General features: G+C 36.9%; 1 protein-coding gene across 6 annotated transcripts; it reads right to left on the bottom strand.

Moving 5' to 3' along the window:
* Positions 1-651: 651 nt before the first annotated feature.
* PRPF4B (pre-mRNA processing factor 4B) lies at positions 652-26,298 on the bottom strand. Of its 6 annotated transcripts, XR_008575621.1 has the most exons (20): positions 26,190-26,294; positions 21,122-22,315; positions 17,930-18,103; positions 17,514-17,669; positions 16,689-16,770; positions 15,102-15,312; positions 12,541-12,614; positions 10,980-11,070; positions 10,459-10,606; positions 9,033-9,170; positions 7,695-7,848; positions 6,605-6,719; positions 5,943-6,094; positions 5,380-5,466; positions 4,419-4,696; positions 3,928-4,062; positions 3,368-3,413; positions 2,748-2,833; positions 1,878-1,923; positions 652-836 (listed from the first exon to the last, which is right to left on the bottom strand). XR_008575621.1 is itself a non-coding variant. In XM_054814215.1 (16 exons), the coding sequence occupies exons 1-16, from the start codon at positions 26,225-26,227 to the stop codon at positions 4,668-4,670; spliced, it is 2,877 nt and encodes a 958-aa protein (XP_054670190.1). In that variant the 5' UTR covers positions 26,228-26,294; the 3' UTR covers positions 4,515-4,667. The 6 variants fall into 6 exon arrangements, 2 of the variants coding, with proteins under 2 accessions (XP_054670190.1, XP_054670192.1); XR_008575624.1 differs by having other exon boundaries at positions 3,368-4,696; positions 26,190-26,298; XR_008575622.1 differs by having other exon boundaries at positions 2,748-3,413; positions 3,928-4,696.
* Positions 26,299-26,339: the final 41 nt, after the last annotated feature.

Below are 26,339 nucleotides of genomic sequence, written 5' to 3'. Positions count from 1 at the left end.
CACAGCAGTCCCCTCCTATCCCTATTGTATAGGTCAGCTGTTGTACCACAGGCTGAACACTAGATCTTTGTAAATATTCTTCATGTGATTTCACTATTTTATGAATAATTAGCTAATACATACTTTATAGAAAGATCTGGGCTACAATCATAAACATTAGTGTTTATGAGGAAATAATTGCGACGAAGCATTCAAAAGGCACATCATGGAAGGGCAGGCCAAGTTTTTCATTTAGAGAATGTAATTATTTGTCATAATTGTAAATTCAGTTTTAGTTATTAGTTTTGTTCATCTAAATAAGACGTGAAAATCTAGGAGACATGTTTTATAGTTTTGCTTCTGTACCCACATGATGAGTATAACGAATATACTTAAATTATTAATCTGATACATAATTCACACTCCATCCCACTTCACCATACTGCTGCTCCCATTTGACTAGCCTCTGTTTTTTCTTATAAAGATGAAGCTATAAATAAATTTGGCTTCCCTTCACTGTGATACAATGTAATTTCATCCCCAAACTCACACAAGCTAGTATCTAAAAGCTAAAAAAAGGCATGGGGAAAATCCAAGTGAAATCCACATGAATTCTTTGGCACTCACAGGACTTCCAAAACCAGGAGAGAGGCAACTTAGACAGGATGCAAGTAAGTTTTAAGCATACTTTATTCATTTCAAGCAACTGCCACTTCCCACCATCCTCCACCCAAGTCACAATTTTACACAGGCTGTAGAAGACGGCTCTGTCTCCAGTAGTATCACAGACTGGTCTGCCTTCTCTGTACAGGTCAATATACACAAAAAGGTTCTTCAGAGCTTTAATGCCACTTACCCTATGTATGGAGATAAAAGTATCATTAAAAAGGTTTTAAAGGAATCATTGTATTCTATCAAAAAACTCTTAAACAGTTTTTAATTTTTAAATTATAGTTGTATACACCAAGGTAAGAAAAACACACTCTAACTGCATAGGACTGGTATCTTGTTTTTATCTGCATGTTGGGCAAACTTAGTACATTACATGTGAAGCTCCTCGCCACCACAAGGGAGAAGGCCACAGAAATCAGCACAGTAGATTTAGCCACACTTTCTATAGGTAGGATCTCAGGTGAAGATACAAATTATATCTTCACATATAGGAGGAAAAGATAAATTACTCTCCCTTTTAGATCAGCTGAGAAATAGTTCAACAAGAAAACTCTGTTGCACCGCAGCTGTTCTGTTTGCACCACGCAGCAACCACTGGAATTCAGCTGGCTGCAGCAGGATAAGCAGAGACCATGGGCTACTGGGACAGGTATTGCCTAAAACCGGAGAGGTTCCTTAACAGTGTCACAAAGTCCCCAATTCCAGAGGCTTCTGAAGCCAGAACTAAAGATTTTCTCTTATTGCCAACAAGAAGTGCCGATACTGGGCAGAGGACTGAAACGCCCTTATTTCCAATACGCCCTGTCAGCTGGTCTCTGTATAAACAATGAAGTCTGACAGAATTAACATAAATAATAAACCTGCTGAAGTTAAAGAAAAAAGTGCATCATCTGCTTAAATATTTGCTAGTTAAAACACATGTATTTTAACAAAACAGAATGACAGATTTTTTTTCCTAAATTTCATAGGTTTTGTACTGATCATTCTATCATTTTAAGAAAACTGCATTTAAACAGTAATGCTTATTTATTTACCCACATTTAGTCACAATAAAACCCCCTCTTCAACCAGAAACGAATGTAACAGAATCTAACACAGTAAGTATGTTTCAGGAATTATCAGTACTGCAGCAGCGTTAACCAATTCTAAATTGGAATGCTGGAAACCAAAAGATTAAGACAGAACTACACGAAGAGTATCATTCGTATCTTTTATAGGACAGAAACCTTTGTTCATGTCTTCTGGTAGCCATCATCTTCTTTTGAGCTGCACCTACAACACAAAGAACAAGTAAACGAGCAACTTTATGCTTCTTCAGAATAGCTTAAAACAGTTCTGTAGGCATTAAGGGGCATCTTTTCTACTGCTTTGTTTCTGTATCACCAACTCATTTCATTGTTTTATATTCCTATTTTAAGAATAAAGTACAAAGCAACAGAAAGAATAAGCTATTACTACATCTGTGTAAAATTGCCCTCTGAAGTACTGCCTATGTTGTAAAAGCGCAACTTTCTGTATTTAACTAGCAAGCAACTAGTATTGCATTAAACATGAAAGCTCATTATTTTTTATTATTATTTCCTGTATGAACAAGATACCTTAATACGTGGAAATAAGGAGAGATTACTTTTTCTTAAGAATTTGACAATATAAATTGAGAAGAGACAGGTTGCAGGTTCCAAATAGGCATAGAAAACCACCCATCTCCTGCTTGTTTTCGTAGTTAGTTCATTACACCTCCTTGGTGGGGTATTCCCCACCAGCAGAATGACTGCTTTGTGTCATTTTTCCATTCTTGAGTGCACTAAGAGTGCATGACTGTTGCCATTATGTACCTAGATGGATACAAAAACCCTTCTTAGTTCAAAGAGGTATTATAAAGTACGTGAAACCAGTGGGGTTTTCACAGCTTTTCAGAATATCTTAATAAAAATGAAAAGATGAACTTCTTAATATTGTCAGAGAGAATATTAAAACAGCAGTATGGACCTGAAAAGTTTGATTCGGGTTTCCTCACGCTGTATAACCTACTCAAATGTTTCAAGCTGTTTTAACTTGTTGCTAAATGTTTATCTACACATGCTGTCAGAAATAACCTTGTTAGGAAGGTGAAGTTGGTGTCTCAGCAAATCAGACCCATGGAGTAGGCGTTGAGTGGCCTGTGACTCGCTTTCCTTTTTCTCTTTCAGCACCATCAAAAGGAAAAGTGAGAAAAACAGCACAAACATTAGTCAAAGCCTGAACTTCATCCCATGTCCTACAGGAATAATTTCATTACAATGAAAGCAGACAGACATTATCTGTAGGGGTTTTTTTTTTTTTGCTTTGTTTTTTATTTAAGCAGTGATAATTATATAGCTAATTAAGATAGCCTATAGCTCTCTCCCAAAGATCATAACATTTAATAATCCCTTTAATTATATGATTAATAGGAAAGGCAGGGGTGGTTCTTATAAATTACCTGATTTACCATCACTGAAGACAGATTCTTTTAAAAATGGCTACAAATGCCTTGTTCACAAAAGACTTTATTATCTAATGATGCATACTGAAAACATACAGAAATCTGCATGGTCCACTTTACATGCAGCAGAACAATCTTCACTTTACAATAAGTAAGTGTCAACTGTTTTATGCAAGAGACAACACTTTAAAGTCACATTTCTTAAAGAAAAGCTTCATTTACAAAAGAAATAAAAGGTAAAGAAGCAATTACCGCTTTTAAAAAGCAGCTGCTTTGTTCAAGAGTGGAAGGTTTATGCCTGTATTGAAAGACAACATGATCACAAATAATGAAAACAATGAACAAATGAAACACTTTTAGCATAAAGCAGTACACTTTCAAAATGACATACAAATAGTTAAAAATTTCATTATGTTGTCTATCTATCCTTTAGATATAAGGTCTTTCGAATGCAATTCTGACGTATGTAATTACTAAATGAAAACTCTTCTGTAAGTATCGGTTCTATGTCATAGTGAATTGTATTTAACAAAATGTATACAAAGTCTATAGCAAGTTGATTAAAAAAAATTAAAGTAATAAGAAACAGTACACTGAAGGCGCTCTATCCATCAAGTGCGCACTCTCAAAATTTTAAATGTGATGAACAGAACAGAAGTTGTAACTATGCCACGGTTGCAATGCCAGAAAATAAAACAAGATCACTTATCAAACATGCAGGGAATTCTGCCACAATGCTATTGTCTCTCATTTGTCAGTTGTTCCAGTAAAATAACAGCTTAAACACCGGTGATGTTGATGGGTTAGCTTACCTTCAGTGTACTGAAAGTTGTACACAACCTGCTTTAAAAGAGGAGACCATCCCTGCAGGCAGGCTCAAGAAGGAACAGACCCCCTTCGGCACTGACTACACCAAGGGCATGCTGCTGTGGCCTGCACACACACACCTAGGAAAATGTGAATATAAACAGCATTTATGCTGGCCATTTTTTAAAGACAAAAATGAAGCCAAGTCTGCTAAAAACAAATCAACCACCCAGTATTACTGCTCTTTTTTTTCTCTTTCTTTTTTTTATAACAGATGCTTTTTTCTTTTTATAATATATACGAACTGCAACCATATACATTAGCATTGTACTTCTGTGCAGTCTTGGCAATTAAAACAGTTCTACAGTGAAAATTTTCACATAAGACACAAAACAGAATTACTCTAACATTTCTAAAAGAAATATCAGCCTTGATGTTAATTCAAATGCATCATTTCTTCCTCAACTTTGCAGGGGAAATATTTATGTTTATATACATTAATAACTGCTGTGAAATTTCTTCAGTCTTTGTATCTTAATTACTCAAACCCTTTGAACTTCTTCATCTGGTTTAAATTTTTTCCTGGATGAAGGCGTGCTGCAGAGCCTGGTTGATGCTAATCCGTTTAGCTGGGTCTAACATTAGAATCTGGTCCAACAAGTCCTTTAGCTGGTGTACTTTTTTACGCTGGTCTTCAGGGAGTCGTTGGCACCCAATCAAGTCTGCTAACAGGTCCTTGGTTGGATTAATGGTGCTCATAACAGTAACTTTCTCCTACAAATACAAAAATGGCAACCTTGTAGAAGAGAAGTAACACACAAAACCCCTATCCCTTGTTACAGAGCTTCCGCAGCAACTTTGCTGCAGGGTTCTCTCCTATCTGATCAGCAATGCCCTTCATCATCCTAAATCCTCAGAGGGTAAGCGTGGAAACAACGCTGTCAGGGGTAAGGCCAGGCTGCATCTTTTACCAACAGCAGGGGCACACATGAACCTAACATCCCACTTAACCAACAATATCAAAATGCCAGGAGGAAATTCCCGCATCTGACCACTGATTCTGTGATTCTTGATAAATATACTGCGTTAAAATGATACAGAAAGTAACAGCGACCTCCTACAACATAAGCACAGCATACTCGTGTTGGATGTCCTTCTCTAAAATGAAGGCAGAATTTCTTTTATTAGTAATGTAAGGACAGATTATGCAGAAATACCCTGTATACCTACCACGATTAAACTTAGATTTCTCTTCAACGCGTTCCTAAATCATAGAAAAAAACATTATAAAATGCCAGTTTCTAAGCATGTAACCTGTCCATACTGCTGCAAAAGCACATTCAAATAGTTTATAAAAATGTTATTTTTAATTAAGATAGCAAAACATGTTTGAAAGACCATAATAATATGAAAGCTTGGAAGAAAGTAATAGGTTAGTCGACACATTAAGGACTTACCCTTTCTGTCACTTTATCTACTTCTATATACATAAAGTTGAGATTTTGATCAAAGTGCTGATCTTTGAACACACCTTTTCGAATCATCTAGAAAACGAGGGAGAGGCAAGAGTTTCAGGCAAGTTCTCTGTGTCTTACAAATTCCATGATTAGCATCAATGTCTAACTTACTGCAACATGAATAATTTAATACTAATGAAAAATATATTAAAAAGACAGTAAGAAAAGTCTAGATTGAATAAAAAAATACAGTTCAAACCAGTTGAAAAAGGACACAGTATCTTCCAGTGACTTACGTATTTTTTTTCAGGTCAGTGCTTAGAAGGTTTCTGCTTTCACTTTATACTTAGTCTATGAAAAAGAAGCTGTATACTTTCACTTCTTAAGATTTTAAATCAATATTAATTATACAGTCAGAGCAATGCCTGATATTTACTTGCTGTTAAGAGAAGATGTATATGATAAGAAATAGAATTCAGGGAGAAAAAAGAAAGTATGCTCTACTGTTCTTTACAGCAGTTTCAGCTATTAACTAAAAAAAATCATATACTTCTTCTTCTTACCTTGTTTGGCATCTTTCCTTTGAGATCCATGGCTAGTTTCAACATATGGTTATTGGTTTTGCCAGGAAAGAGTATTTTTCCTGTATAAAGTTCATATAACGTGCAGCCTACAGACCACATATCTATACCATAGTCATAGATTTTTCCTATAACTGAAACAGAGCAATTCCAGTTAATTCCATAAAGGCAGCCTAAAAACATATACCACCACAAAACCAGACACATGAAAAAAATTCTCATTTGTAAACTATATTGGTGCTCCTCCTCTTAGGAATAAGCAGCCACCATAAAAGGAGGATGCAAACCTTTTAACTTTGACAGTATCCCTATTTTAGGAAGGGAGGTTTTTACCTAGCACCCAAACAAATCAGCATGAATTAAGTTAGTAAAAAACAAGAAGTCAGAACAATACCTCTAAATTAAAACATAACTATAACCAATCAGAATGACTTCTCCCTGTCCTCACTGAGCTGACCACCAACATACATGAAGAGTCACACAAGCATGCTTTCAAAGTCTGAATTTTTGACTGCCATCATATTTCCAGAGTGATGTTTTGCTAAGACCAAACAGAGAGTAAATTCAAGTCAAATTCTCATTTGCTAGTACTGGTACATCCTGCTACTGCTTATGGTATGTGTAGCCAACCCAAATGTACTTACTGATTTCTGGAGCCCGATAAAATCTACTAACTAGATATGGCGTGATGTCATTATCTGCAACATGTGAAGCTGATCCAAAATCACAAAGCTTTAATATCGTTTTAGACTCGTTCACCTGAAAGTTAAACATAAATATCCATCTGCACTATTTGTAGACAGAATTACCAATAGCACTGTGAAAGTAACAATAAATTTAAGACAGAGATAAGAAAAACATTCAGGCTTTAAATTGGAAGTTCTTCGCATATTTCAATCCTTCCTCTCTGCATTCTCAGGAAATTGTAAAACCTTCTGAAATTGAAAGTGACAGTTAATGTCTTCAGATCCTAGGAACTACAAATAAGATCAGTTTCACACACTTTTGCCTTACCAAAATATCCTTCCTGGACCTGGATTTCATTCCAGATACTGAAACACACTTTAGACCTCCAGCTCCAGTATCCAGACTACCACTCAAAACAGCATATTATTCACATCTGTCATGCTTACATAGATTTTACTGCTGTTATTGCAAGAAGCAAACATCTTAAATGCAGTAAAAATCTGAGCTTTTCACAGGGGTGACCACCAAGAAAACCAAAGGAAACATGTTTGATCTCTCTGATGTAGCTCTCACACTCTGCTAACCAGAATGTTTAATGGAAACCGAAAAGAGAAAAAAAAAAAAAGCATTAAGGTCTTTTCCCCATTATCTCACGCACATAAACAAAAATCTCCATCCAGACTAAAACTACTTCCATTTTGCAGAAAGCAAGAATAGTTTGCAACTACTGTTGGAAAAAGTTCCATGATGTCCCCTAAGAAAGGAGATTGTCTTACTTTGGAAGATCTGTTTTCGAAAAAAATAGAAGTGGATGCAGGTTTGTTTGAGAAAGAGTGTACTAAATAAAATACTTTGTTTCAATGCTGTATTATATTTCTTACCTACTGTTTACACCGTGATAGCATTTTATATCAAAACATGAACCCTTAACATTTTCAGTTAAAGTAAATTTTGACTTCACCTAAATTAACAGAATGATATTAATTTCAAATACTTAATTTTACATGATAGACTGTGCAAAGTAAGTTTCAATTATCTGTTACTTACCAAAATATTATCTGGTTTAATATCTGCATGTAGGATATTGCATCTTTTAAGAAGCTTTAAAGCCAGGAACAACTGCTGGCTGTAGGAACGCACAGCTTTAATATGGAGTCCAACATCTTTCCCATACTTTTTCAACACCTCTCGTAAATTCATACTATGAAAAGAAAGAAAGGGAGAGAGAAAGAATAGAAAAGAGCTTAACAAGGAAAAATATAGTGGTCGCCTAAACTGTTAAGACAAACTTGAAGAAACCAGTTAGCTTTAGACATTTTTAGAAAAAAGCAACATTTAACACACATACCGTTCCGTTAGCTACAGCAATGAAACAAAAATGCTGGTGAATCAGATCTGTCCTGTACTGTATAATTACTTACTAGACTGGACTTACTTAGTTCGGAACACATTTTTAATCAAGATTAATTTGAGAGGATTTATTTGCACATGAACAGCATTTTCTTGACAACTATACCGCTTTTGTACTAGTTTTCTAAATAAATAAATAAAAAAAAAGAAGTACACAAAAGATACAAGCAGATAAAAAGACCACAATTTCAGGACAAAAACATCACTGGATATAATAATGTACATGTGTGTTACAAAACAATAGCGCAGCACAAGAAAATAATCTGTTGTATGGCTTATTAATGAAAATATAACAGTAATTCCATAAAACTTGCTCTGCTTCAGCATGTAACTTATCTTTACCACAAATATGACAAAAATTAAAAAATTATACACACAGAAAATTTAGGATATGAACAACTGATGTCTCTAAGCAAGAATGGGAACTAAGGCAATTAATATATCCGGATCTATCATAAAACAGTGTCTACAATCAACCTGTCAAAAGAGACTAATTAGTTAAAGGAAAAAGTGAGAATGCAAAGCACTAACAATTTTCTTCCTTAGACTGTTGTTATATATGTACTCTTCACAGAACAAACAGCATTTCCTGAACCTCTCTGGGAATGCATTCTTAATCCAAATCCATAAAATAAAGAGTTATGAAAACTAATAAAAATATTGTGACACAAACACAAAAAAATCATTAAGAGTAGTACCGGTGAGATGAATCATCTTTAATAATACATTATATTTTGTTTCAAGTATTGTCCAGACAGAGTTCACAATGATGCTTTAAGTAAATCAGACATAGTTCAGTAGTCTGTGGATTTGTGCCTCCAAATAATATTTTAAGGGGAAAAAAAAAAAGTTCTTTGCATTCTTGAATCTCGGCAATAGAACAAGGTATCAAAACAATAGCCGAGAACAGAAAGGTAAAGATCACTCAACAGTAGTCTAATTTTTACAAAGAACCCCAAACATTTGTCATCTTACCTCAGTGGCTCAAATACCAGACAGAGATGTTGTTTGTGGTAGAAATGCCTGAATAATCGTAGACAATGAAACTTGTCGTCAGGATCTGCATCATTGAGCTTCTTCAAAAATTCCAGTTCTTTTAGGCCAGTTTTTTGCCTGAAAACAAAGGAATATTATTAGAAAACAAAACCAGTGAGATATTTTAATACTTTTTTTTAAATCTAGCCATTCACTTGCATGGTTATAAATATCAGGAAATGAGAAATGTCTTTATCATTACTTAACGTACCACTGCTTTTAAAAAAAAAAAAAATCACAACAGTGACTTGCTGTCAGCATCTACACATTGGGTATCTTCACTGTGCCTTTGTAACCTACTTATCGCTTCCTCCTCCCTCCTGGTTGCATGTAAAGCTAAAATTAGATTTCCTCCTGTAAAAACCACTGTAGTTTCAAACAGCGCTCACTTGAGAAGTTGACTTTTTTTAAAAAAGTACTTAACCACGTATATTATTAAAAAAAGTTTTAAGTTAAACCGACTACAGAGTCAAGCACACACCCAAACTAATTATCTATACAACATACCAAACTGAAATACTTTATCACCCCCCGCCTTTTATTTAAAAAAAAACAAAAAAACAAAAAAACAAAAAAAAAAACAAAAAACCAAAACTTTTCTAGATACCTATTCATGTAACTCAAAATAACCCAGTTATACACACAGCAAGACAACTTCTAAAACTTCCAAGGTAAAAAAATGCATGGAAAAGATTTTCATTTAAGTTGTCTTTAATAGAAGAGGACATAATACATGACTGTAGAAATACTGCAGCAGATACTGAAAATGAGTATTAGACAAGTCCTCACGTAACGTAGTTTAATAGATCATACTTGCTAATGTTCGCTCATTCTGAAATCCCTCGATTTTTATTTTTTTTTATTTCAACAGGGAGAGTCCCATCCCTTTTTATCTGTCTTATATACATGCAAACATATAAAGAATATACCAAAATAATTAATGTACAGAGGTCTTTTTCTAAGTCGCAGATGATCAATTAGGATCCAGCCCATAGCCTGCCAAATCAATTTGGTCCATCAAACCAAAATTTTTCACAGTCCACAACTCCCATCTCAAGAATTTTAGGGCTGGACAGGCCTCATAATGTAAGTATAACCTCGTTTCTTGCTACCACTGTCCCCTGCAGTTTTGCAAATGAGAAAGTGCCTGATGAAAATGCAAGTACCCTTCTCCTGTGATAGGTGTAAAGAAGTGTGGATACATAGTCCTCAAGCGCTTCCCATTATCTGGCTCATATTAGCAGAAAAGGCAGGAATCACAGCTGTAATCTGTTACTTCACTTGAAACAAAGGGAGACTCAAATCACATCATGAAAAACTTCCAACCATTATATATGCTTTATTATTAAACAAAAACATTACTTACATAAGTTCATTGTTCCTGATGATTTTAACCGCTACTTCTTGGTTTGCTCTTGCCATGTCCCTGGCTCGCACTACGTTACTGAAGACTCCCTGACCAGTGTAACCATAGACATTGTAACGTTTATCTAGAACTTCACCTATATTAACACCTGAAGGATAAAATCAAGCAATTTAAAGAGTTATGAGTGACATAATGAAACTTTTTATGAAAAATAAACCATCCTGGAAAATTCAGAAAAACAGGATGAATGCTATGGTCACTTAATTTCCTAGCATACAATGTTTTGTATCACCTAGCTTTGTGGAAATTATGGGGAACAAACTGTGATTCTCTAGGTCTGGAGTCTTTTCATAACTGAGGTTAAAACCTGCACGCTCACGTCATTCATTACATTACACACTCAGTGAGGGCACTGTGGTACATTTACATTAAAATAACGTTTCAGTACTTTTTACACCAGGATCTTTTCCATTCAGCACCCTCATTCTAGCTGTCCTTGCAAATCAACAAATACAACTTACGGTAATAGCCTTCTGCGTCAGTCCAGTTATCCCTGAGATTGGGGTTTTCTTTGAAGTCTTTTCCAAACCCAGCAGCCCTTAGACGAGCACTCTGAAATAAAAAGAAAAGTAACAGCTTTGCTTGTGTGCTCTGTTCTTCCTTGATGTTTACTTACCAAAAGCCCTTTTCTCCTACTGTTCCTCTCCACAGTACACACACACACTTATCTTGTAGCAGAGAGAAACTACTGAACACAAAATTCTATTTACATACCAGTAACTAAAGACTGATACAAGGAAAGAGGATGGGAACAACCAATAGAACTATTATTAAACATAAATGGGCAAAGTTTCAATTAATACCCACAAGAAATTTATACAAGTCATGTTAGAATGCACATTTTGGACCATCTGAATAAGACTTTTCCTTACAGTATGTCTGTAGTACAGTCTAGCAATTCACAGGGAATATGTAACTGTTTAAGCCTTGAATTTCTGTTCATTCAAAGCCATTTCACAGATTTCATACTATTATACTGATGCTCATAAAATTACTACAATTGCTGTTGACATCTCTTAACAGATTTGGCAATATATTATCACAAAATCAAATCTATGATTAGTAAAGAGTATCTTCAATTGAAAAAGTTTCTGGAAGGGGGAACTGGTCACTTACAAGCCATTTAAATCCCTACTTGTAACTTCCAAATTTTTTAAAGCACACTCCCACACACTATCCTTCAAGTATTTCTCTTTTTCTAGGTCAAAGAAGTTTTGATTTTTTTTATTTTATTATTATTACCAGCATTACTAGAGTGACACCATGGCAGTCTTTCGTCACCAATGCTTCTGTCGTAACTAATAGATGATATCTGCCATAAATCAAAATTAACTGGATAATTTCTAGGTTAAGAACAAAGTAGTTGTCTTGATTTATTTCTCAGTGTTGTGCATCAGCAACAATGAGGTAGATTTACAGAGAATAGCAAATACAGTCTCAAAACTAGTCACTGAACTGCCAAGATTTGCAGGCCACTTCAGCACATTTAAAGAAAAACTGCTGCGATAGAGCAAAAGTAAAAATGGGAAATGCATCTCTTAAAAAAAACAAAAAAAACCCCCAAAAAACCCCAACCCAAACCCAAACTACCACAATACTCCAACACAGCATCATTAGCAAATTAAAATATCTTACACAGACACTTGTTAATTAACCATACATGAATCTCTGAAAAAAGCACATATTTAGAACAGTGCAGCATGGTAACATTAACATAAAGCGTAACTTATAAATAAGTTTGTTACTGTGTGCCATTATATGTCCTATTCAAACAACAGGTGAATTCCCTAATTGCTTACTCTGGTACAACTCCCACTAATTTCTGCAAGTCTGCTTTCACTGAAATATTAAGTAAGGACTACTTTGTCTGCCTTGGCTGATCAAAAGATTCAGAACATACCCACTCAGTTACATGTGCTTTTACAAATCAAAAGTTCCCACAAACCTCAGTGACAGTAACTCTCTTAAAAAAAAATCAAGCAAAAAAAAAAATCATGCATTTCATCTTGAAGAATTACCTACATCAAAGTATGCAGCGAACATATCATCTGATTCTGTGAACATATCAGGAGCTAGCAGTTTCTTCTGAGCTGAACCTTAAAATGAAATTTAGATTACTCAACATGAAGAAGATGATAAACTAACAACTCTGTTACCAGTAAAATTCGTGACTTGGTATCTTTACAATATAATCTAAGATCAGCACATTGGCAAACAGGTAGCTCTACTAATGTTTCTAGCAAATAACATTTTACATTCTAGAAATACAAAACTCAGATTTAAGTTCTTCAAAGCACTCAAAAATTTACACCTCCATGAAAAGTTAAGTATAGTAGCTTTCAAATAATTCACACAGCAATAAGCAAGTAGTACATACTTACATGATCCCTACGGATAATGACTATATATATAAATTTATGTATAAAAATAAATATAAAATGACTGTGTATATATTAAAAAAAACCACCAGACATATTTTCAATATACAAGTTCAGGCTTTTCTGCTAATCACAGGTATTTTACTAAAAAACAAAGTTGTAAAGCCCAGAAGCTGTTTCTTTTGGAAATATTTTCTTCAACTTTGTCAAAAAGGACCTCATGTGTAGCTTTTAGTCAAAGACAACGTTAACTATGTAAGAGAAACATTTTTAATGTGGGCAAGATTATCCCTTTCTCACCTTTTAATCATCTTTAAAGTCCCAAAGACATTTTACTTGGTTGATAAGATAAAAGCAAAGAAACATAAATTAAGTACATGTTAGTGAAAGCAAGTAAACTTCAAACTATTTCATAATACACATTATAGTAACATCCCTTCATGACCATGGTAAATCACAGACACCCCCTTTAGGGCATTAAGCAATAGAGGAAAAAAAAAATGGTTAACCTCAGAAGCTTGAGGTCTCATGATACACATAGCCAACCACTTTAATACAAAATAACTAGAATGAAATCTTCTGGCAGCATCAAAAACTCTCATCCGTCACGGTGTCATCATCGTTTCAAGGTACAGACCTGTCACCTGACACTATGAGGAGATAGATTACACCACTGTTTCCAGATACAGACCCTTCCAGCAACTTCCTCAACTTTTCTTTTTAGTTCCAGTTACTCACACTTGCACTGGGCTACGAGTAATTAAGTAGTTCCTTAGCAACTTACTATCCTGCCTCTATATGAGGTCAGGATATAAAATGGTGTTTACAAAGAAAGATGATCCGCGGCTTCCATCTGTTGTTATAGCCACCTGCAACCCAGAATCCTACCAATATATGAAAAAATCCCAGATTTGAGTGTAACTGATCTGTTTTTAAAAACAAACCTTTTTCATAGCTCAAAAAGTCTGTGTAGTTGTTATATTTTCATATACTTTAGCAGACAAAATTAGAAAGCAGTACATGCCTCTGACAAAAAAAGGAAAACAATATTGTCTGTTACACATACAAAGACTTAGTCTAAACTTGTGGTATGCAAATAAAGTAAAAGTGCCTAAGAGTTGTTTCCACCTACATTGCAGGAGAACAATCTGAAAACATACTGCTCAAGGGAACACCAGGACAAACTACAGAGCAGTAGTCTGAACACCAGTCCCAAAGAGATGCAGCTTTATTACTTCAAAGAGAAGCATCCGCTAGAACATAGCATATTTAGCCCCTGAGGGTACATCTAGTGCATAACACAAAACACAAGCTAACTGTCCAACCATTTCCTGAGGGGCTGGGCAGGTTTCACAGCCCTTGTTAAACAGCGTGCTGTTGCAATCAAACTGCAAAGAGAAACTGAAGGAGTTAAAACTAGCTCAAGTATGTCCACACAGCAACAAGTCACACCTTTTGACTACTTGGGAGATATACAGTAATCTGCTTTCAAAAAACAAAAAAAAACAAAACCAAAAAAGGGCAGATTTTCGGTATTACAGCGCACACTGAGAGATGCTCTATGTTCCTTTTGTCGCAACAGGTACAAGGTACGTTTTATGCCACGATGTATTTCTTTTCAGTATTGTTGTACAGTAGATTATGTGCAGCAAGGAAAAGGAAGAAAGAGCCATTTCTTCAGCAAGAGGTTATGCTGCCAAAATGGCCTTACTAGCAACGACACCCAAAAGCCTTAATCATTCTAAATGACTACAGACCCACCTATATTCTTTTAACAGTGTCTCTGACAAAAAATAAAGGAACTAAAAGGGCATGGTTTCCAACCCACCCCAAAATAAAGACTAGAACTACATTAGGTTTCTAAGAAAAAAACATGCATAAGTGAAAAGAAAAATTTGGAAGTTAAAAAGGGCGATTCTTAACTATAAAGACAGACATTATGTGCTCTTCGAATTTATAGCATGAATTGCATTAAGAGTTATTAGAAATACAGAGAACATGTATTCCTTAACAAGCAAGCTTTATTTTAATGTTCTAAGTACTATAATATTCATGGAAACATTCTCAAATTCTGTCCAAAAAGTCAATGTACTGCCAAGTCTAGAAGTATATAAGGAAACTAAGCAAAACATCTCTTTTGAACTGCTCTGCTTAAGAGTTGAGCTTTCATGAATTGTACTATACAGTGAGATATCAGATTCTTACCGTTGTTCTGTTCAACTGTCATGAGGTTGTGCTTGGCTTTTACCGATGCCTCAAATGTGTCCACATTTTCCCGTTCGTACTCCTTGACATCAGCAGCTACTCTTTCTAGGATGTCGTCTGGTGAATTTGAGCGACTACGTGTACTACTTTGAGGACTGCTTGGTTCAGACGGTACAGATATATTACTGTCTTCTGTCTGGCCTTTGTATTTCTAAAAAGAAATTTAATTATTAATCTCACCATCACAGCTTATCACAATTTAAACTCACTCTTTCAATGGTTTGTGCTAAACCTTAACCTTTGCTTTCATAACCACCTGGCAACAGGTTATTTGCAGAATGGGATACCAGTTTTGAAAACTCATTTTGCTACAGCACACTACAGCCCAGACCATAAAAGATGACTGAAAGATTCATATGTCCCTTTTAGGCTTTTACATTTCCGTAAAAAGGTATTTTTATTGAAGATTAACTAGTCCGTTGTGTGTGACAAAATGTCAGTACCAGTAGGTTTATTACCAAACCATTCTGGCACACAAGTAATGAAATAAAGTCTTTAAGGAAAAATTAATGAACTTACATGCTAGAATATCTTCCATTTTTATTAGTGTTATGGTACAGAAAAGTACTTTTTAGATTCAGGTTTTTTATTTGAATTGGAAACCCTGTTTATTCATTCATTCTTATTGAAAAAATTCAGATTCATTAAAAAAGTTCAAGACAACACCTTTACAAACTATTTTTTTTTAACTCAAGTAGTATGAAATTATACAAATGTCACTTCCTCACCCGAAAGTTAAAAATCAAACTGACTAAATGCTGATACCACTCAGTTATTAAGGTTGAACTATTCAATAATACAACCAGAGGTTTCCCATTTGGGGAATGAAGCTCTGGAATTTGCTTCCTGCAGGGACCAACACCAGGTGTAACTGGCCTTTAAAAATAATTTACTTTATATGGCTTTGCTCAGTCATAGTTCTGAAGGATTTTACAAGGGGCTCCACATAAAAGTCAAACAATGAAGACTCTTTTTAGTGCTGTTTAAAATAAACAGCACATTATAACTGATGTTCTTATAACTAAATATGCTACAGCATTTTGCTTACTATGTTCTGTGTAACGCATTCCAACTTTAAAAAAAAGATACCCGACTTGTGCTGTAGAATTACATCACCCTTGGCCACTGCTCCCTTTCAGGTGTCTCAATCACATATTACCTGTCACTACTGTTACCCTCTTACTAGGAATAATTTGTTCATGGGAACTCACCCGTGGGAACTGAATACATTCTCTACTTTCATGAAGCGGGAACCCGTGTCAGTGGCTTTATGAAGTTTTGGGAATGGGCAAGGACAACTTATACTTGAAAGAAACTGACCAGTTAGGTTAATTGATATGTAACTTAATGCTATATTGACATTATATCATCAATGATACAGCTATGAAGAAAACCTACAGATTAATATTTGTAAAAAAATATAGTAATTACTATTGTAATGTAGTAATAGGCTAAGAGCCTTCCTTTATCACATTTCACACTAAAAAGATAAAATTAGCTTCTGTAACCCACAAAATAACTGTGTACCTGAACAATTGCTTGCCGCTGTAATCTTCTTTGTCTTATCTCTGCTTCTTCATCCTCTTCTTCCAAATCAAAGTCTTCAAGACTACAAAAACATCATTACTTTTTATACAACATCATAAACATAATCTTATCTATTGAATTTTACCAAATGCAGTTCTTTGGTGCAGGTGTACACAATCTATTAAACAATAGCCGTTCAACTCAGAAAACAAAGGTGTATTAAATCCCAGTGTACATATTTACATCTCCTTACAGAGAAAATTTATCTTTTGGTATCTCATCAGGACTTCGAGTATTTTATTTCTAACTGCAAATAATTAACGGTAACTGCTTTTAAATAGAAAACAGCAACAAGAAAAAAAACTTGTTCATTTTCATTTCAGCATCATTCTTCCTTGATAATTTGATTAAGAATGCATACTTTTGTGCAGCTGGATTAAGTATATATTTAGCAAATATAAGAACAATTTGCAGATAGCAATTAATCCTTTTAGCTGTTAGAGTTTTTCCTCAAGCAATAATCTTGAGGAAGCAGACCAAATATTTTCACAAGATACTGATCAAATTGAATTTAGAAACCAAACATCATATCATCCCCTCAGGTCTGCCCACTAGCCAACAGATCTTGATACTTCTTATATACTCCAAAGTTTTCCCGATCATCCCAACAGTAATTTAACAAGATGACAAGTACTAAAACATGATTAAGGTTTTAGGTGACAACCCAAAAACTACATCATGAAGATAAGTAAATGTCAGTTCATTTTCCGTATTAATGGATCTGTATTTTTAGATAATCAGCGCAAGTTAGAAATTAATTCTTACTTTTCATCTGATGAAGACTCCTGTTCAGCTTTCATACCCTCAGAAAGACTACCTTTAAATTTGTCTTCTTTAACTTTGCTTCTGCTCCTACGTCTATGGCCACCACGTGACCTGGACCTTCTTCGAAGGCGAGATCTACTTCTTCGGCCTCTATCCCTGGTAACAATAAGAGGGGTTTGGGTTTTTGGTTTGTTTTTTTGAAGAAAAGGAGGAAAACCTATTCACAAAATATAAAGGTACATAATAACTCTGAGTAATAAAACCAACAAATTCATGGAGGACAAAATGAATTTAACTATGCTAGCATATATAAATGTGGATCAAAAAAGGCATTGTCTTTTTACATATAAGATAACATTATTTATTCTTTTAGTAATACTTTACAAAATACATTAAAAAATGCAGCGTGTCTTTACCTCCTCCGAGGAGACCTACTCCGCCTTCTTGGAGATCGGCTACGTCGAAGTGGTGAACGAGACCTCCTTCTAATGGGGGACCTAGACCTTCTTCTGGATGGGGACCATCTACTGGGTGGGCTAACATCTTTTGATCTTTCACGTCTAGACAAAATATCATCTCTGGTCCGCGTTCTTAAAATAGAGGAAGAGAATGGTAGTAAAACCAGAAGCAAGCTGAAAACAAAAATCACAATTCCCTCTAAAAGCTCACTATAAAATCTTACTGCAGGTGAGTGACCACCAGATGGGCTTCTGAGGGAGGGATGGATAAGTATGCTGCAGAGCTGGTTGCCCTTCTTGTGTGTGTCTGCCCACCCTGGGAAATACATGCCCGTACATAGTCTAGTTCAGATTAACTCTGGAAACAGAACTTGTTAATTACTACCACAAGCTCAGAGAGGTTTTAAAACAAAAGCTTGTGCTTAAGTCTTAGACACAAAAACAGGCCACTATTTATGTATCTGAAACAGTATTTAAGCAATAAATAAAACCCAAAAATTAATTCTTGAGAATTTTCTCAGCAACTTTACAACACAGTACTGAAATTTAGGGCCACACTACTCCACAGCAATGACTTTAATGTCTATTTCAATTCAGGCACTAGAACTGGACAGCTTCAATATGTCACACATTCTAATACAACGGCTGAAAACTAAAATTCTTAATTAACATGTAAACTAATCCTCCTCAAATTAAAAAATAATTCAAGTTTGACACTATATATATACTATTCAAAATTTGTTCATTCTTGCCTATACAGATTCACAATTATTCAAGAAAAAAAAAAAATCCTTTATGGGGCAACTACATTAAAAAGCTTAATTGTATTCCAGAACAGCAAGACTTCAATCAAAAATTGGAAAGGACAGAAGTTAAAAAAAACTTAATTATTCTAATGAGGCTGCAACAGAAATTCTTGGAAAATATTTCCATACCATTGTTCAAAGAAAATGTTGCTACTCTATTTCTCCCCCCCCCATTTTTTTTTTTAAATCAAATTGGGACACATTATTTCAGGTGTTATCTCTCATCAATGAACAAAATCTCTTGGGTCTGAAAGATTAATTCCCTCCATTGTGTAATTTTTTGTTTGTTTGTTTTGAGACTGTTACACCACCTTCAGTTATTCCAGCTAAGGATAATGACCAGACATACAGAACTGATGCAAAATAGTCAACAGTGGGACAGAAGGAAAATTTATGCACATGCAGAAGAACTAGCAGTTTCTACAAGAAATTGCTGTAGACTCAAATGCTGGAGCAGGGTCATCCCTTTAACCCACTTAATTTACGTTACATTCTTGTGAACAATATTATAAAAAAAGTCACAGGATGAACTGACAGTTGCAGGTTTCCTGGCTAACAAAATGATTGTGCTGCCAAAACCCAATCAAAGTAATTGTAAAACAGTTAAATCAGTCCAGGGATCACAGGTATGAGATAACAAGTAGAAGCTGATTAAGAATTCATAGTAATGTCATACAATGAGTAACTTCAGTCAAAGACCTGAGAAGTATCTTACATGACTGAACACTGGCAACAGACATGAAAAATAAGAGTACCAGGAATTTTTGGTTAAAACTGTTCATTAAAGCTCCCGAAATTCTCTGGCAGCCTGAGTAATTACAGGTAGTTAAAAATTCAACATAGTTAGAGTTAGTTCAGGATGTCCCACAAAGAAAGATTATTCCTGCTGATTTGCAAACATTTCCAGCAGAAAATATTTCTTAGTAGTCCCCCACTCACATGCTGCTCACTATGGTGTTACAGAAGTATAAATCTGACAGCAAAATCCTCACACAAGCATCACTTGAAATAGTGTCTAAACAACTAATTCAAACTGGCTGCAATGCAAGCTGCCATGAGAAACGAAAACCGAAAGATGCAAAACGCTACGGAAGAGTCAAATACTATGTCAAAGGAACTTCGCGGTTGTGCCGATACATTCCTGACTCACTAGAAAGCAGTCAGATAAACTGCTAGCGTTTACAATACTTGCTTAATCTGGTTATCAGCACTGGGGCCACCCTCCAAAGTACCTGCAGTATTGCTAAGCAGTAGTACAGACAAATAAGCTGATAATGCGCCTGTAGAAGATACCACATACTTGAAACCAGAGTAACCTTCAGTAATGCAAGCAGAAAGACTTTCACATTTATTAGGCACTTATTTACTGAGCTAGATCTTTGTGGTTCCAACACACAGTTTTAAATTCATACTACTTTATTCTTAATTCTCAGAGTGGGTGAAGCTAAACCCCACTTTAAAATGTTTTAAATTATTCATTATCCATAAGTAATGCTGAACTCTTCTGCCTGTTGAACTTACATTTAATGAATTAACTTCCAAAAATATATACACTTTCATTGTTCTCTGCTTGGGAACTTACTGTCCAGGTCTTATCAGCTTCAGAGAAGGAGATACTAATAAATATTGTCTCATGGTTTATATTAAATTTCAAGGTCACTACTTTCACAGGCTAAATTGTCTTTTTAAAAAATGCCAAGACTAAAAATACATTAAAAAGATTTCAGCCTCTCTAAGTGTATGCAAAATATGGTAACAATCTACAACAGATCAATAACAAAGCAACATTATCATACCTCTAGCAAATAAAAAATATAAAATATTTTTAAGAAAAAAATGACTGCGAGAAGGACATCTTGATATAAAAGATTTGCTTGCTTTCACACATGTGGACTCTACCATTAGGGGTTTTTTTTGAGGGGGAAAAGGGGTTAATTACCCACTTCTGGCCAACACTGATATTTAAGACTGGAGGTGACTCTCACTCCACAGAAATTCCTGAAAGCAACAGAACTATTAACTAATGAACAAAATAGAAGCCAAATTCTGAATCCAATTGAGTAACAAAAAGGAGAACCTGAGCTACAAAACGTGTTCCCAGTAATGGTGTGAGCAGCAAATAACTCAGCACTTTAACAACCAAAGTCAAATTTGCACATCTGACAGCTGGGGGGAGTATTTTTAAAAAACTGAACACACACAAAGTAAGCTTGTAATATAATGCACAATCCAATTACCTTTTTTAATAGCTATTTTCAGAATAAAACCAGAAATAAACACCGAACTAGAAGATAGTTCATCCTGTAATGCTTTTTTGCAAAGGTTCATGACATCTTTAAGTTACCTGGGAGAAGACAGACGTCTCCTTTCTGATTCTCTTCTTTTCCTTTCTGCAGATCTACTCCTCACTCTTCTAACCGGAGACCGGGTTCGAGAGGGAGATTTACTCTGTTTAGATCTACGATCATTAAAAAGAGGGGATCTGCTTCTTCTTGACTTTTCACGTGGTTTGGGAGATAAGCTTCTTCCTTTTGGGCTACGGCCAGGTCGTCTAGGGGACCTGTTTTCTTTCCCTGAAGAAGCATCTTTAGAAGGAGATTTAATTGGCTTTTTTTCTTTGTCAGTCTCTGATCTCCTAGGTTTTCTATCTTTGGACCGTGATCTTCTATCTTTGGATTTGCTTCTTAGTTCTGCTGGAGATTTAGATTTTCTGCCACGATCTCTGCTTTTGTTTTCATTTACAACTGGAGACTTTCTGCGATCTCTGGATTTACTTTTATCATCAGCCTTATTTCTATCCTCTGGGGGAGATTTAGACTTTCTGTTTTTCTCCTGAGATCGCCTTTTAAGCATTGGAGACCTAGATTTCCTTGTCTGATCTTGAGACTTGCTTCTTTTATAAGGGCTTTTGGATTTCCTCCTCTCTTTTGACTTGCTTCTAGTTGTCTTCTCTTTGATTCCGTCAACTCCTACCTTGCCTTTCTTTTTGTCAGATCTGTGCCTAGTCCTTTCTTTTGATTCACTCTTACTTCCTTTCTTGGAACTAGTTTTATTGTCCACAGGTTCTAATTTCCCCTTAGTGTTTGACTTAGCTGTAGGTCTCGTTCCATTTCGTGCTTTTTCATTAATCTCCCCCTCTTCTTCAGATCCTGACTCATAACCTTGTAATATTAATCCCATCCCAGACTGGACTTTTCCTTCCATTAATTCATTTTCAAGTTCAGCTTTCAATAATGCTCTTTGTTTCTCCAAGTCTTCCAGAGGAGCTAAAAAATCAATTTTAGTTCTTTTAGCTGGTCCATCTTCCTTGTCAGAGGTATCAGCTACCTCTTTCCGTTTATGTTTCTTATGTTTGTGTCTGTGTTTATGTTTTTTGTCCTTATCCTCTTCTGAAGAATGTTTATGTTTCTTGTGTTTACTTCGGTGTTTGTGTTTCTTTTTTTTGTGTCGGCTGTGCTTGCTCTGAGGTTGGTCTGCCTCTGATACTTCCCCATTTTCTTCATTTACACTTCTCTCAGATGCATCAGCATCCTCAACCCTGCAAAAAAATAAAAACTACAGATCAGTACTATCAACTCACCGCAGTCCTTAATCTTGTGTTAAGTTGACAGTCTTTTTTATGATAGAAACTAACTGGCATTTAATTACCTACCTCTGGGAGAATTAAAAACGTACAACTAATGTAACTAAGTTATAACAGCAGATATACTTCCTCATGAACAGACAGCTATGACAGCAAAAAGAAATACTACAGAAGGAAGATACAGCAAATGCACTAAAAAACAAAACGTGGGTGAAATCAATGCTCATGCTTTTAGGTTTAATACTGACAATATCTGTTAATAGTATACAACAGTGCTGCATATTTATGCATCCTGTCAGTCCATCATCTATCTTATTTGCTGCTCCGTTCCGATGCCTAATGCAAGCTATGTCTTTTAAAAGTATTTTCAAATGGTAGAACACAGTTGTGCTCCAAAGATCAAAACATATTTCAAGGGATGACGCTGACTACCTAATGAAACAGTCCTGCAAGATGTCACACAGAGTCAACTGATTCTCTTAACTGCTATTTCCTTCTGTAAGTACACACACTTGTTAGAAAAATCAAGAACTGTTCTTATTATGCATTTATATTATTTATGCAATACAGGGAACACTATTGAGGAACAGGATAAATTAAGGAAGTCTAACTTCAGAAAAGCTTTCTGATAGTATACAACAGACTATCAGCTTCCCAAGGAAAAAGCTGTAATCTTTAGACCTGTAAAATGGCATTGGCCAAAAAAGCAGTAAGTCTACAGCAGGTTATGAAAATAAAAACATATAGCGTTTCTTCAAAAAAAAAAAATCATTCAAATTAGCTAGTCACAGCAACAAGCAATTGAAATAGTGTACTTCATAACCTCAAAAATTATAAAACTCAGTCCTGACATTATGCATTCACTTATATTATCTTCCTTAGATGCTAAAACTGGCTTACCAACAGCTTTTTACAGTGTTTAGTAAATACCTCCTGATCTCCTTCAGAATATCAATTAACTGTCTGTGGTAAGACAGATACTCGCCTTTTGAAATCTGTTGCCAAATACAGGTACCAGAGTTCACCTTTCTACAAACTCACCCCATCTAAGCTACAGTTTCAGAATTCACTAGCTTCAATAACTTATAGCTCTTTCTGTATCCCAAGCCTCATTCATTGAGATTCCCTAAACGTGATGGACAGGAGTGGTGGGAGGACGTACACAGAAATGTAGTTATCTTCTGAAATCTACTAGTTTCACATGACAGATGTTTCTGAAGAATATGATCAATGATCCAATAGAATAAATATATCAGTGGTATTCTAAGCCAAGCCTAAAGGATAGCACTTCACTATAAATTCAATGAGTGTCTTCCTAATTAAAGATAGGATCTTCAAAGAGCGCACAGTTACTGATTCTCTCCTGCTTGAGTAAATGCAAATTCTAATACTAGTAAATAATCCAGACTTTTCTGCAACATACACTAAAATTATTTGCTAAAACCATTAACGTTTTACTGCTTTGAAATGAGAAACTTCCTCAAGGAACAGACTGAGTTCAAAATACACAATATTCAGAGACCTAAGTTAAGAGTGCTGTATGCTTTTTCCCTCTATATCTTTCTTACTACTTCTGCTTACTCAAAGCATATAGAAAGATGTTTTTCTTAATTGCTTCTTCCTGACACCCCACACCATTATGACAACACAATATCAGAAAGAAATTGCCTTAAAATGAGTTTGCTCAATGCTGCAGTTGGCACAAAAGACATGAAAAAGTAGGAAAAAGTATTATATGTAAAACTTTTTCAACTTGGATTTGCAATCCAGAGCAAGTATGTCAGTGGTATAAGGTGGCTAAAGGGCAAAGAAATGTCACAAGGAGAACTTTAAGGGAACTATACATCTTTCAAGATTTCTTTTAACTGGATACAGGATGCTGTGTATAAGGCCCTGATAACACATTAACAGCACTTCATAACATTATAAAAATATTATGGAACAACAAAAATCACATCCATTCAAGCTGCTCCAGATTGTTTTCCTTCTCTTAACAGCAGAAAGTGACACTCAGATCTATAAGGAAATTATTTTGTTATTGTATGTATTTTATTGTTATGTAATAACCTCACCTTACATTCCGTAAAAGCAAGCTGGTAGCAGAGGTGCCAGACAAGATACAGCACCACAGCAGCATCTCAGGCCACTACAGACTGCTAATACGAGTGCCAGCTTTCTTTGCATTTGTACCTCAATTATAAAATTACTATTAATTTTGTTAATATGCATTAAATATTTCAGAGTTTATTCAGATACAGAAACGCTTATTTCAAGTAATTCCATCAAAATGTGGATAAACTTTTACTTCATTTAAATGTTTCAGAGGTGTAATTACACAAGTGAGAAACCTTTTAAGATGATTTTTAGAAGGTGATGAGGCAGATAGGTAATGGCCTGTTTAGGTCCTAATGGATTTAACTAGGGAGGAACTGTGATGCTATCTTGTCACTTTTTCTTATTTCTCAATTCAAGAAGAACCATAGGAAGTTCATGAAGACTTGCAGAGATTTCACCCATCTTTTCCTACATTCAGGCTTCCTACCACCAGTTTTTACCTTATTACTCTCAGTTATGTTTCGCTATACAATACTAAATACTCTTTACGTGCTCACATGGTTCACATGTACATCCGCTGCTTTTCCTCACCTGTTTTCTACTCCCAGGATTAACAAAAAACCCCACAACTCAAACCGCCACTTTTAAAGGGAGAAGAAAAATACAGAAAGTCGTTTATACAGCTAAAACGTTTGCATAATGAAGAGCAGCAATAAAGTAAGCATTAGGTTGTCAACTCCGGGCAAAAGTACCAGAGAAGAAAGTGTTGGCGAGCTCGCCAGCGTCGACAAACCTACATCTCACGACGCTAACTGGGGTGCAGAAAAATACACCCCAGAGCAGGGAGGCAAGCAGCTCGATCTTCGCTTCCGAACGGGAGCCGGGAATTGCCAGTCATTTCGAGGGCTGGAAGGAGGGGCTGGCGGCAACAAATCGCTTTTTGCTTTTACCGGCACAGGCACTTTTCATAACGCGAGAGCGCCCGGGACTCGAGGGGGAGGTGGGCTCGCCGCAGGGCAGGCAGCGGAGGGGCAGACCCGAGGCAACCGCTGGCCCGGTTCCCCCCCGGCCCCACTCGGACAGAGAGCCGCGGCTCGGGGGGGTGTGAGGGGGGTGTGTGTATCCCGGGGAGCGCCGGCCCGGCTTCACCTCAGGGATGCCAGAGCTCTGCGCGCCGCCGGGCACCCGCGCGGCCCGGGAAGGCAGCGGCCTCGCAACCACGCGGAGGAAGAGGATTCCTCCCCCTTCCCCCCCAGCCTCCCCGCGACAAACCCGCGTCCCCGGGGAGGGGCAGGAGGTGCCGGAGCGGGGAGGGCAGCGCCGGAGCTCCCCCCACCCCAAGGCGGGAAGGCGCACGCGGAACTGAGGACACGCGCCCGCAGGTCCCGGCTCCGCTTCCCCTCCCCCCACCCTCAGCGGGCCGGATCGCGCGCGCTCGGATCACGGCCTCCTGCGCGCGTTCCCTCCCCCGCCCCCTCTTTCCTCCTCCCCCCCCTCCCCGCACCTTCCCGGTCCTCAGCCGGCGGGAGGCGGCTCCCGCGCCCCGGCCCCGCTGGGCCGCCTCACGGCGGGGCTGCCGGCGAGCGGCTCCTATAGCAACCCCTGTCCTCCGGAGCGGCCACCGGCCACCTTCCCCCATCTCCCTTCTTCTCATTCTTCTCCACCTCCACCCGGGCCGCTTCTCGTCCTCCCCGCCTCCCCTCGCCCGCGCTTCCCCTCTGCCTCCCTCCTCCCCGAGGCGCCATCGCGAGGAGCCTCCCAGCCGGTCTCTTACTCGGGCGCTCGCAGCTCGGGCTCCGCCGCGGCGGCCATTTTGAACTTCCAAACTCCTTCGCTGCCGCTGGGGAGACGCGGGGCCGCGGCGCACGCGCACAGAGGCGCCGCGAGGGGGGGGGCGGGGGGCGGGTTGAGGCGGGGGCAGCCG

Source organism: Grus americana, chromosome 2, assembly GCF_028858705.1.
Source record: "Grus americana isolate bGruAme1 chromosome 2, bGruAme1.mat, whole genome shotgun sequence".
NCBI lineage: Eukaryota > Metazoa > Chordata > Aves > Gruiformes > Gruidae > Grus > Grus americana.
Note: the sequence above shows the minus strand (reverse complement) of the source record. Positions and strands in the feature narration are given on the sequence as shown.

Excerpts from the sequence above, each read along its gene's own strand:
- PRPF4B (XM_054814215.1), bottom strand. The coding sequence starts at position 26,227 with ATGGCCGCCGCGGCGGAGCCCGAGCTGCGAGCGCCCGA. Across the intron at positions 17,670-17,929 it reads AGTAGGTCTCCTCGGAGGAG|GGATAGAGGCCGAAGAAGTA; the intron begins GTAAAGACACGC and ends TATTGTTACCAG. Across the intron at positions 6,095-6,604 it reads TTATCGGGCTCCAGAAATCA|TTATAGGAAAAATCTATGAC; the intron begins GTAAGTACATTT and ends GCTCTGTTTCAG.